This window comes from Nicotiana sylvestris, chromosome 8 (genome assembly GCF_000393655.2).
Source record: "Nicotiana sylvestris chromosome 8, ASM39365v2, whole genome shotgun sequence".
Lineage (NCBI taxonomy): Eukaryota > Viridiplantae > Streptophyta > Magnoliopsida > Solanales > Solanaceae > Nicotiana > Nicotiana sylvestris.
Genome location: NC_091064.1, coordinates 42,219,468 through 42,232,988, shown reverse-complemented (window position 1 = coordinate 42,232,988; position 13,521 = coordinate 42,219,468). Strand labels below are relative to the sequence as shown.

The 13,521-nt window shown below is 40.1% G+C and overlaps 1 protein-coding gene and 1 non-coding gene across 2 annotated transcripts; one reads left to right on the top strand and one right to left on the bottom strand.

Moving 5' to 3' along the window:
* Nucleotides 1–9,941: 9,941 nt before the first annotated feature.
* Nucleotides 9,942–11,635, bottom strand: LOC138874949 (uncharacterized). The gene is made up of 4 exons (XM_070153749.1): nt 11,543–11,635; nt 11,256–11,393; nt 10,605–10,877; nt 9,942–10,505 (listed from the first exon to the last, which is right to left on the bottom strand). Exons 1-4 carry the CDS (start codon nt 11,633–11,635, stop codon nt 9,942–9,944), a joined length of 1,068 nt encoding a protein of 355 aa, XP_070009850.1.
* A 422-nt stretch (nt 11,636–12,057) lies between these two features.
* LOC138876607 (small nucleolar RNA R71) lies at nt 12,058–12,163 on the top strand. The gene has a single exon (XR_011401952.1). It is a non-coding gene; the product is annotated as a small nucleolar RNA R71 (small nucleolar RNA).
* Nucleotides 12,164–13,521: the final 1,358 nt, after the last annotated feature.

The following is a 13,521-nucleotide window of genomic DNA, read 5'->3' as shown; positions in this document are numbered from 1 at the left end:
TTTTCGAATCCCTTTCGCATTTTAACCCCGAGTTCAGGACACACCGGAAAGGACAGGTGGCAGGTTTGTTTGCGCGGAATCCCGTCTCATGAAGGAAAGCACCTCATCTCGTTGATATGATTACCCAAGCATGATGAATCATGACGTTTGATGGTGTTCCGGAGTAAAGGAAAAAGAGAGAAATCTTGAAATCTTCCCCAGCAAGTCCACCTTCGGACAAATCCCCACAGAGTCTCCCCCTGTACAAATCCCAACAGAGTCTTGTAATCTCCCCAGCACATCCCAGCGAGTCCTTTTGTAAATATTCCCCAACAAGCTTACCCCAACAAACCCTGGGAAACCCGTTTTGAAACCAAAACCCAGCATACCCCATTGTACAGAATCCGCACAAAGAATCCACTTTGTAAATATTTCCCCCACATAGCTTCCTCTTGTACAAATTCCCACAGAACACCTCCAATAAAATCCCCGTTGAGAACCTTCAATCAAAACGGGACAACAAAAAAAAGAGGCCTTACGAGGCAAATCATCACAGAATCCGGAAATACAAGCCTGAGCAGTCTAAAGGTTTCGCCATTCAATTCGAATCAATGGCGGGACTTCGCAACAGAAGTAAAGACGCAACGAAGCAATTGGGAACGATCAAGGTCACCAAACCGACCGTCATTTTCGAACTAACAATTGTTTTTTTTTCTGAGAAGTTGAAACAGGTGTTAATCCAAGACAGCCGTGCAAGAAGCAGGTGTTGCCCAAAGAAGAAGGTACACGGGTACAAGAAACATTTTGGCAATAAGGAATTTACTCAAAAGGTAAGTTCCCGCAAAACTCCCTTCTATCTTCTATTAAAACAAGAAAACTCAAAAATTGATCGGGTAGTATTCTCGAGCTTTATCCCCAGCAATCAACATTAGGGTTTTAAACCCTAAACTGAATTTTCCTTTTAGTCAGCATTAGGGTTTTAAACCCTAAACTGAACTTTTTCCTTTCAGCCAGCATTAGAGTTTTAAACTCTAAACTGAGCTTTTCCATGCAATCAGCATTAGGGTTTTAAACCCTAAACTGAATTTTCCTTTTAGTCAGCATTAGGGTTTTAAACCCTAAACTGAACTTTTCCTTTTAGCCAGCATTAGAGTTTTAAACTCTAAACTGAGCTTTTCCATGCAATCAGCATTAGGGTTTTAAACCCTAAACTGAATTTTCTTTTAATCAGCGTTAGGGTTTTTAACCCTAAACTGAATTTTCCTTTCAGCCAGCATTAGAGTTTTAAACTCTAAACTGAGCTTTTCCATGCAATCAGCATTAGGGTTTTAAACCCTAAACTGAATTTTCCTTTCAGCCAGCATTAGAGTTTTAAACTCTAAACTGAGCTTTTCCATGCAATCAGCATTAGGGTTTTAAACCCTAAACTGAATTTTCCTTTCAGCCAGCATTAGAGTTTTAAACTCTAAACTGAGCTTTTCCATGCAATCAGCATTAGGGTTTTAAACCATAAACTGAATTTTCTTTTAATCAGCGTTAGGGTTTTAAACCCTAAACTGAATTTTCCTTTCAGCCAGCATTAGAGTTTTAAACTCTAAACTGAGCTTTTCCATGCAATCAGCATTAGGGTTTTAAACCCTAAACTGAATTTTCTTTTAATCAGCGTTAGGGTTTTAAACCCTAAACTGAATTTTCCTTTCAGCCAGCATTAGAGTTTTAAACTCTAAACTGAGCTTTTCCATGCAATCAGCATTAGGGTTTTAAACCCTAAACTGAATTTTCCTTTCAGCCAGCATTAGAGTTTTAAACTCTAAACTGAGCTTTTCCATGCAATCAGCATTAGGGTTTTAAACCCTAAACTGAATTTTCCTTTCAGCCAGCATTAGAGTTTTAAACTCTAAACTGAGCTTTTCCATGCAATCAGCATTAGGGTTTTAAACCCTAAACTGAATTTTCCTTTCAGCCAGCATTAGAGTTTTAAACTCTAAACTGAGCTTTTCCATGCAATCAGCATTAGGGTTTTAAACCCTAAACTGAATTTTCCTTTCAGCCAGCATTAGGGTTTTAAACCCTAAACTGAATTTTCTTTTAATCAGCGTTAGGGTTTTAAACCCTAAACTGAATTTTCCTTTCAGCCAGCATTAGAGTTTTAAACTCTAAACTGAGCTTTTCCATGCAATCGGCATTAGGGTTTTAAACCCTAAACTGAATTTTCTTTTAATCAGCGTCAGGGTTTTAAACCCTAAACTGAATTTTCCTTTCAGCCAGCATTAGAGTTTTAAACTCTAAACTGAGCTTTTCCATGCAATCAGCATTAGGGTTTTAAACCCTAAACTGAATTTTCTTTTCAGCCAACATTAGAGTTTTAAACTCTAAACTGAGCTTTTCCATGCAATCAGCATTAGGGTTTTAAACCCTAAACTGAATTTTCTTTTAGTCAGCATTAGGGTTTTAAACCCTAAGCTGAACTTTTTTCCAGCCAGCTTTAGGGTTTTGAACCCTAAACTGAATTCTTCCTTTGTTCGGCATTAGGGTTTTAAACCCCAAACCGAACCTCTCCCCAGCTAGCCGGTGTTAGGACTCCAACCTTGAACTGAGCATGCATATCCTCTTTCATCAATTTTATGAACTTCCTGGTGAATAATTAACAAAATTTTCCTAGTGAAACTGGGGCAGAAAATTTCGTTCGTTTGTTTGTTTTCTCCCGCAGGTCTGACCTCGAGCCACACGGATCGAAATGACCCACGAGATAAATTCCAGTTTGGAATCAAAAGAAGAAAAAGACAAAAGAAGATGTCCCGAGATATCAGAGTAAAGGAAAAGCAGATCGACTCCTACATTTGACTAAGGTCCCGAACTCTGCCAGTCACATTTTATTCGGTATCCCGGAGATTAAACCAGTCGCCGCAACTCGCAAGCATCAAGATTCAGATCAGAGTCTACAAGCAGAATCAGCTAAGACCCAAGATCAAGTCGTGAAAGAATCATAGATAGGAATCTTGTAACTAGCAGTTGACATACGTATAAGTAGTTAGTTCAGTTTCTAATTTTCGTTTGGTTGTAATAAGGCGGCCAGTAACGTAGCAGTGACAACAGCAGCAGCAGTAGCAGCAAGCATTGCAATCCCATGGTAGTCCCAGCTACCAAAACTTCCCGAACTACATTGACCTGATTCCTGTTTAGCCCAGGATATGTAGGAAATCTTTGAAGCAAGATTCGGTCAGATCTTTCAAAAAATGCTTCATACGGAGTGGTCTATAGGCAAAAATCGCTCATACACGCTCACTTTATCTTTGCACGAAAACCCTTCATGTTTCCGAACAAAGAGGGGCAGCTGTGAGCACGTGATTTTTGTTTTTGCGCGACAGTCACTCCAAAAGAATAAAATTGGTCCTGTTGTACAATTTTGGATTTCCATGCGGCACTTTGTTGATTTATTAGTGACTTTGGCCCGTTTTTATTTATTTACTTTATTAAAACAAAATTCAAAAAATGTGTACGTGTCATGCATAATCTGAACCGTAACATGGTTTAAATAGAAAAGCATAAACAAGCATCTTTGTCCGTGATTTTATGTTGTTTGATTTTACCTATTTCGAAATATTTTTAGTGTGTGTGCAAATAATTGTAGTGAGTGTGTATTTAATTTTTATTTTTGATTTTTTTTGCTTAGTTTTGTTTTTAAAATAAATAAGGAAAAGAGATGAAAATAATAATAAAAAATAATAAAAGAAAGAAAAGAAAAGACCCCTTCCGGACTTGGGCCAATTTGTTAAAATTGGCCCAACAAACTCAGCCCAAAATCCAGGCCTGCCCGGTCCAACACCACCTGATGCCCAGAGAATCCAAACGACGTCGTTTTGATACAGGTTGATCTGGGCCGTTGATCTTAAATTGATCAACGGCCAAGATCAATTCCCCATAACCCATCAACAAAACCGACCCGTCTCACCCGGACCGACCCTAACCCTTTACCCTTGAAACGACGTCGTTCCCTGATAGTCAAAGGATCCTGGCCCTTCCTCTCATCTCATCCAACGGCCAGGATCCATTTGCTCACTAACTATATAAACTCCTAACACTACCCTGCCCCCCCTATCCAAACCCCAGCCTTCGTCTCCCCAAACAAACAGCCCTAAAACCCTAGCCGCCCCTGCGTACTTCCGCCATGGAAGCCGGCGGCATGGATGCCGGTGACCTTCCCCTGAACACCATAGAACCCCCATGCCATCCTGAACCCAAATCTACCAACCCCATGGTTCGAATCACCCCCAGGTCCTCGAATCTTCATTCGAAGATTCGAGTCAAAACTCGATCTAACCCAACCAACCCCAGTTTCATACCAGACACTCCCCAGACCCCCCTCGTGACCAAACCATACTTGGTTTGGTCCGAATCTGATCAGGGAAGCATGAATCCCAGATCTGAGTTTTGGAATTTGTGGGTTCTTCGTCACTGGTCCATATCCGTTCGAACCGAAGAGGTTAAGGTCTAATGGACTTTAATCCAAGTGTTTCTCGTCTGAGAAACACTTCGTTTAAAGTCCGTTCAGCCTTAAGAAAGGCCTGACCAAGTCCGAGTTAAGGTTTTGATCTTTTTGCGGTTTAAGGTGAGTTTTCTTTCTTTTCTTAGTTGTTTTGGTTTGTTTGATTGTTGTAAGGGTCTGTTCGTTTGCTGTTTATGTCCTTGACCTCTATCAACTGTGCTTCAACCACTTCGCCTGAACCTCTGTTTGTTTGTCTAAATTCCCCCCTATTCTGATAAGGCATTATGTATTTGTTTGTGCAAGTAGCTGATTTTCGAGTTTGGACTGACTAGTTGACTCCTCGAGTGTATTTCTGCTTAGTCAGTATAATGCGAACCATGTATCAATACTGTTTAAATGTCTGATTTTTGGCTACGATTGTGTATGTTAATACTAATATAGTCGAGTCGACATGTGTCGTCAATTAATTTCAACTGTCTGAGCATAGTAAATCGATTTGCTTCTGTTGAACATCTGTTGAAATCAATTCAGAACCAGTTTTGTTTACTTATAGCTGTTGATTTGGATCAGTCAATGTAAAAAGGATTGTTTATGTTTAAATTCTGAATTGGAAGGCATGTGCACTCGTGCACAGCATGTGCATTGGTGCACCTCATGTGCCTTGTGCACAGCCTGTTTTTCTGCATTAAGAAGCTTTTAAGTTTTAAACAATCTGACAGTATATGCTGTCAGATATATTCTACTGCCCATACTTGCTTTTAGATAATAAAATGAAAAGTTAAAGCCTGCCAAGGGAATGTCATGGGATTAATACTTAAATAGCTGAGTGGAAACTGAAAAGAAATGGGCACATGGGAGGGGTATCTGATTAATTTAACAGGCTGTAAAAGGTTTGATGTTGAGGCTTATAAAAGGGAGGCACATTAAGAGATAGAAGGGGGACAGACATAGAGGACATCTGATAGGGGGAGAGAGAAAGAGATATACAGAGAGAGGATCAGACCTGAAAAGAAGATATACACACACAGTGAGGGGATTGGGAACTTTAAGAGCTGAAAAGGAAAAACAAAAACACAGATAGAGAGAGGTTAAGGGATAGAAGCTATACAACCAACAATCAGAAGCTTTTTCCTCCTATTATTACTGGGTTTCAGTTGTTAAACCTGTTTCAAATCAATTCTGATTCTTTGAAATTCCAGTTGTGTCTATTAGTCGAGTGTTTTCATTGGTTTACTACTGGTCTGGTCTGTTTGGATTTCTGTTTCTATTCCACTGGGTGTTGCTGCTATTTGGCTATTACTTTCTATTGGCCATATTTGCATCTCTGCACTCGAGCCTGTTTCTTGCTATTTGTTTTGCCTGCTGCTATTCTGCCCTGTTGCTGTTGGTGCTGTTATTGCTGCTGCACTTGATTGTCATTGTTATTCTGCTGATTGCCCTCTTCTTCAATTGTCAAATATTTCCAGGTACACAACCTCTGAACCATGTATTGTTGAAAGTTTGAAGTTGAAGCAGAAATAAAGAAATGAACATCTGTTTATGTTGTAACATTGGTGTTAAAAATAGGTTGAATGTTAGTTGGGCCTGTATTTGTTTAACTGAAAACTGCAAACATTCTGTATAAATTAACATGTATTCTAAGTTGAGATGAACAAGTAGATAGCATTGGCTTGATAAATCAGATGTGTTTTAAAGCATGCAATCGTTAGCTTTGTTTCAGTTATGATACCAAAAACATAGAACCATAGCAAGCACATGTATGTATTTTTGCCTAGATCTCTGAGCCATCGAATTTGCTACATTCGTTTCTATTTGACTCCAAGATAAGATGTGCCCCCAAACTAATTCTCTTGCAGCGTTACATTAACAAGGTAATAATGTATGCTGACCCTTCTACTGGACTACTCGTTCTCTACATAGTTTCGATATGAGCTTCAATATAGATTCCTCGTTTCGAAATGACGCGACTACTTTTTCTGAGTTCAATCAACAGTGGTTTTCCTAATAAACAACTAATCTCATTTATCAAGACCAAATGGGCTAGTTCTGCAATCCGAACTGGAAGGTCGTTTCTTAATGCAAATTTGGTGTACGATATTAGTTTGCTCGCAATCCCCTTAGCAAATTAATGAACTTGTTCACTCCTTAAAAGCGAAGCATGAAATAGTTCTTACCTCATAAACAACCAATTAGGCGATCAAGCAAAAGTTTGGATTCATCATATATAATAGGGACTTAGTAGGTTAGTTGCTTAAATAAGTAAGTTTAGTATTTTTCTCCTTTATCTTCCTAGAGACAAATGTATTAGAAATGTAGCCGCTTTTAGGATATTCCTTCTAAAATAATGAGACGAGCCTCGCCAAATGAGATGTAAATCGCGGGGCCCTCAATAAATAACCTTGATAATTATCTAGAATTCAGGATGGGCCATTTAATAAATTTCATGGCCTTCTACAAATAATAACGCGCTAGACCCCTTAGGCATCCTTAATGAATTACACTCTTAAACTTGGGTGCACATTGATGTGACCCGAATCCAAATCTCAACGGAGTCGAGATGTGTTAACAACTACGGGTGCATTGATTGTGACGTGGTTCAAGATGCATTTTCACGACGTTGCAATTCTATAAAAATAAATGATAATAATAAAAGCGGTTTAAACTTAATAAAAGCACATAAGTCACAACCTGTATTTAAATCAGATATTTAGCCATTATAACAATTTAAGCGACCGTGCTAGAACCACGGGATTCGAGGGTGCCTAACACCTTCCCTCGGGTCAACAGAATTCCTTACTTAGAATTTCTGGTTCGCAGACTTCATTTGAAAAAGTCGAATATTTTCCTCGATTTGGGATTCAAGATAAACCGGTGACTTGGGACACCAAAAGCCAAACCTTTCCCAAGTGGCGACTCTGAATTAAATAAATAATCCCATTTCGAATATTGTCACTTAAATTGGAAAAACTCCACCCGCGCATCTTACCCCTCGGGGCGGGGCGCGCAAAAAGGAGGTGTGACACTACTCTCGAGAGATGAATGACAGGGAGGGTCTTTGGCTTTGTTCCAGTAGAAGAGATATAGGGTCGTTTGGAGAAGATGACGCGGGGGGGGGGTCTCTTTTTGGTCTGTGGCGCTCAGCTTTTTCAGCTTTTTGTTCGCCTTCTCCTTTTTTGATTTTTAAGCATTAATTTATAGGTAGAGTCTAGGTTTAGGTGTATTTTGCCCATTAGTCCCTAGGTCTTTTGTGTATTAGGTTCTCAGGGTCTTTTTGTTTGTTTTTATTCCAAGGAAGAGTCTAGAAGGGTCCCTAGGCTTAATGGACTAATCCGACTTGGGCCAAGAACTGGGTTCTAAAACTCTTAAAATTATGATCCAACACCTTAATTGACTCCTTTTAAAATAAGATAAAAATACTACACAATCCAAAGCTAATCCTAATTAATTAAACTAAACATGAAACTATTTTTGTGTTTTCGAAATTATATAAAGATAAAAATAGGGTACCATTTTTATATATTATTCTTTTTTTAAAAATTATGATTTTTTTTGTGATTTTTATTTTTCTTGTAATAAAATAAAGTAAAGGAGTAAAAATTAGTTGAAATAGCTATATTAGGCCTAAATTAAATATTTTACGCTAAAAAAGTGAAAAATCTTGGGGAGGGTCAAAAATCACATGTCTACAATCCTTAAAGATTGTTGGCCTGTAGAACCATGCCTCTAACACCTTTGCTGCTGTCCGAACTCTTCCAAAATGTCCTCCATAAGGTGATGCGTGACAAGCCTGCAAAACAGAACATTGTTCTATCTCGGGGACGCATCTCCGGATCATGTTATCAATGCAAATTTTAAACACATGCGGTTCATCCCAGTAATAGTTTCGGCAATCACGATAAAATTGTTTCTTTTGAACATATGAGAGTTCATATGGTTCAATGCCGCAGGCCAAATAGTTTGCAATATCAGCGTACCATGGCACATCTTCCACACTTGTGGCTAGCAGCTGCTCGTCTGGAAAGGTTTCTAGAATATCCTCAGACTCAATTGCATTTTCAGCACCTTCAAGGCGCGACAAATGATCAGCGACTTGGTTCTCTGTTCCCTTACGGTCACGAATCTCCAAGTCAAACTCTTGCAAAAGCAGCACCCAACGAATTAGGCGCGACTTAGACTCTTTTTTATCAACCAAATACCTAATGGCTGCATGATCTGTGTACACTATCACCTTCGACCTGATCAAGTAAAACCTGAACTTATCAAAGGCGAACATACCAGCCAACATTTCTTTTTCAGTTACAGTGTAATTCAGCTGAGCACCACTCAATGTCCTACTTGCTTAGTAAATAGGGTGCATTACCTTATCCTTGCGCTGTCCCAACACGGCTCCCACAGCGTAGTCACTAGCATCACACATGAGTTCAAACGGTTGCTCCCAGTCGGGAGCAACTACAATCGGTGTTGTGACTAGCCGCTTCTTCAGTTCCTCAAAAGCTAACCTGCAATCATCAGAAAACACAAATGGGTTATCTTTTTCGAGCAACTTACAGAGGGGATTTGCGATCTTGGAAAAATCCTTGATGAATCGCCGGTAGAAGCCGGCATGTCCCAGGAAGCTACGAATAGCCTTGACTGATGTTGGAGGTGGAAGTTTTTCTATCACATCGACTTTGGCTCTATCCACCTCAATCCCTTTACTCGACACTAAGTGCCCCAAGACAATTCCTTCTTGTACCATAAAATGACACTTCTCCCAATTTAGCACCAGATTCGTCTCGATGCACCTTTTTAGAACACGGGTTAAATTTGCTAGGCATTCATCAAACGAATTTCCCACCACTGAGAAATCGTCCATGAAGACCTCCATAGTGTCCTCCACTATGTCTGTAAAAATAGCCATCATGCACCGTTGGAATGTTGCAGGTGCGTTATAAAGGCCAAATGGCATTCTCCTAAAGGCAAACACTCCGTAAGGGCAAGTGAATGAAGTCTTTTCCCTATCCTCTGGGGCAATAGAAATCTGGTTGTACCCCGAGTATCCGTCAAGAAAACAAAAGTGTGACCTTCCTGCCAATCTATCCAACATCTGATCAATGAAAGGAAGTGGGAAATGGTCTTTCCGCGTAGCCAAGTTCAGCTTCCTATAATCCATACAAATTCTCCATCCTATGACGGTTCTTGTAGGAATCAATTCGTTGTTATCATTCTTAACTACCATCATACCACCTTTTTTTGGTACACATTGAACTGGGCTAACCCAGCTACTGTCAGAAATTGGGAAAATAATTCCCGCATCTAACCACTTGATCACCTCTTTCTTCACTACTTCCTTCATATTGGGGTTCAGCCTTCTTTGGTGTTCTCTGGAAGGTTTGTGTCCTTTTTCCAGCAGAATTTTATGCATACAGTATGTGGGGCTGATTCCCTTTATGTCTGCCATGGTCCACCCAATATCAGTCTTGCACTCTTTAAGTACCTACAAGAGTTGTTGAGTCTGCACATCTAGCAAACTAGATGAAATAATAACAGGTAATGTGGAGTTAGGTCCAAGAAACTCATACCTGAGATGGGCTGGCAATGGCTTTAACTCCAACTTTGGTGGTTCTTCGATTGATGGCTTGGCTGGAGGAGCTTCTCTATTCTTCAAGTACAAGGGCTCAAATTCAAGTGTTCTATCCCAGAACCCTCTACCTTCTAATGCCATTACCCATCCAGCCAGTTCTTCTCCCTTTACCTCATCAAAGTTCATCAGACACGCAGCAAGGGGGTCTTTAATAGTCAACAGTTCATCATCGGTCTTTACAATTACCTCCACGGCATCTATAAAAGAGCAATTGGCGAATTCACTTGGTCGCCTCATAGATTTCTGCACGTTGAATGTTATTTCTTCATCGTTCAACCTCATCTTTAACTCCCTAGTTTCACAATCGATTAAAGCTCTCCCCGTGGCCAGGAATGTTCTTCCCAAAATTATGGGAATCTCTTCATCTACTTTACAATCTAAGATTACAAAATCTGCAGGGAACATAAATTTCCCTACCTGAATCAACACATCATCCAGAATACCAGAGGGTCGTTTTACCGTCCTTTCAGCCAGCTACAACAACATAGACGTGGGTCTAGCTCTTCCAATACCCACCCTTTTATAAATTGCCAAGTACATAAGATTAATGTTGGCCCCTAGATCACACAGTGCTTTAGCAAAGGCAAAATCACCAATAGTGCATGGGATTGTAAAGCTCCCTGGGTCAGATAACTTTTCCGCAATTGGTCTAGTCACCACTGCACTACAGGTCTGGGTGAGAGTAACTGTGGCTAAGTCTTGGAAATCAAATTTTTGGGACATTAAGTCCTTCATCATTTTTGCATACCCAGGCATCTCTTTCAAAGCATCAATTAAGGGAATGTTTACCTGGATTTGTTTTAGCATTTCCAAGAACTTCTTGTATTGCTCCTCTTTTTGGTACTTAGCAAGCCTCTAAGGGAAGGGTGCAGGGGGTCTCTTCTTCCCAATCATTTGGGATCGATCTTTATCAGCCGCTACATCAACCACTGGTTCTTGTGCTATTTCAGCTTCTTTCTCAGTCTCAATTTGAATGCTACCTTCTTCCTGGGCAAGCTAGGCTGTCACTTCTGTTAGTTTCGTTAATTTACCCAACTCTATGGGCACTGATATAAGTGTCTCAACTTCCCTGACTTCTCGAGCCTTTTCTTGATCTACATCCAAATCTCTGCCATTACGTAAGCTCACCGCCATCAACTGGTTCGGGACTTGATCTTTTGGATTTACCTGGGTATCTGCGAGTAGTGTTCTATGAGGGTGATTGTTTAGAGACATCGAAATTTGGCCCATTTGCATTTCAATATTCTTGATCGCCGAGTCATGTGCATCTACTCTCTCACTAATCTTTGCATTAGACCCAATGACCTATTCCATCATTGCTCCAAGTCTAGCAAACCCATCTTCCTGCCTTCCACTGTACTGCTGCTGAGAAGGGTGATACCCCTACTTTTGATTCTGATTACTGTATCCCTGTGGCCTTGGATAAGGTGCTATATTGTTGAGGGGTTTCATACCTCCCATGTTTCCACTGTTGAACTGTGATTGGGCTGGCCTGTATTGTTGATTTTGCTGACTCTAATTCTGACCACCCTGTCTATGGCCTCCATAATTAGACACATAGTTCATATCTTCAGGGTAGTGCTGATCATCGTGTCCTGCAGGCCACTGATTACCAATTGGCTGACTAATGCAAGATGTGCACAAGCCCCCATTAGTAGTATCTACAATATGTACCTACTGTTTTTGCCCTGACTCTTCCACCCTTTTGGTGAGTATGCTCATTTGTGTCAATAAAGTGGCCATATTTTCAGCCATTGAATTGGATGGATCTGAAGGCACTGAGTGCACCACTGGAGTGATAGGTGCATTTCTGGTTATCCATTCTGAATTCTACGCCATCTTGTCAAGCAGACCTTGACCTTCTCTCCATGTTTTACTCAAGAATGCTCCACCCGCTGAAGCATCAACAATGTTCTTCACGCTGTTTGACAATCCTATGTAGAACTGCTGTCCCAACATCAAATCTGGAATTCCATGGTGCGGACATATGACCATAATCCCTTTAAAACGCTCCCATGTTTCATGCAGTGTTTCCATTGGCCTCTGTTTAAAACTCAAAATGTCATCAATCTGTTGCGCAATTTTGTTGGGGGGTGGAACTTGTTCACGAATTGCCTGACTAACTCCTCCCAAGTTGTTATGGAATTTATGGGGAGTGAGTTTAACCAGGTTTGGGTAGCTCCGGTCACTAAGAATGGGAACAACAACAACTTGATTGCTTCTGGAGTTATATTGGGCTGTCTTTGGGTCTTGCAGATTAACAGAAAATTTTTCAAGTGCTGTTGAGGATCTTCGACTTGTGACCCCGAAAATAGCCCCTTGTTTTGCAACAAATGCAACATGTTATTCGTGATATGGAATGATTCAGCTTGTATCTGCGAGACTAAAATTGAGGTGGCCAAATTTTCAGTTGTGGGTTATGCCCAATCATAGAGAACCGCCTCGGGCACAAGAGGTGTCTTTGGTGCTATTGGTAAAGCTGGGTGTTCTTCGTGATCTCCCATTGCTGTTTCGATTGGATCAGTTGTTTGTTGTTGTCTGTTTCTCCGGTTGGCCCGGTTCAAGGCCTTGAAAACTTTCTCGGGATCTGAAAATGCTTCAAATACTTCACCAGTTCTCAATGAGTTTCTAGGCATGCACCTGTGCAACCAAGTCAACAAACGTTAAAAATTTCAATGTAAAAATTGGGTGTAGAGAAAACTAACTACACTAAGATTTTTTTTTGTACTTCTTTCAATCACAATTGATAATACCGTTAACTCCCCGGCAACGGCGCCAAAATTTGATCACGCTCAACTAAGCCTATTAAAAGACTAAGTGGGCGTTGCAAATATAATCTGGGGTATTATGCCCCGAGTCAAATCCCATAAGGAATTAACGTATCAAGAGAAATATTTGAAGTACTAAATTTTTATTAGTCAACCTCCTCAAACTTTGTGATTACAAGTGGTGTTATAATTACAAAATTTGATCACGCTCAACTAAGCCTATTAAAAGACTACGCGGGCGTTGCAAATATAATCTGGGGTATTATGCCCCGAGTCAAATCCCACAGGGAATTAACGTATCAAGAGAAGTCTTTGAAGTACTAAATTCTTAGTAGTCAACCTCCTCAAACTTTGTGAATACAAGTGGTGTTATAATTACTACGACAGATATTCGAATCAATAAAACAAAGGTTAATTAATAGGCAAATGTAGACAATTGGAATAAATGCCTAAGGTAATGGCTTCCCCTGTTGTAGATTTCCTTAGTCGTATATTTCTTATAGCTATGAATTAGTTATCTCTATCAATCATGAACTCTCCAACTATCATAACTCTCTCTCAAGTAATTATAATAATTTACTAGACGCACTCTCTCAAGCTACGCTAGCCAGATTCGCATTACAATTCACTTAGATTGCACCCGAGGTATCATTATCTCTACTCCA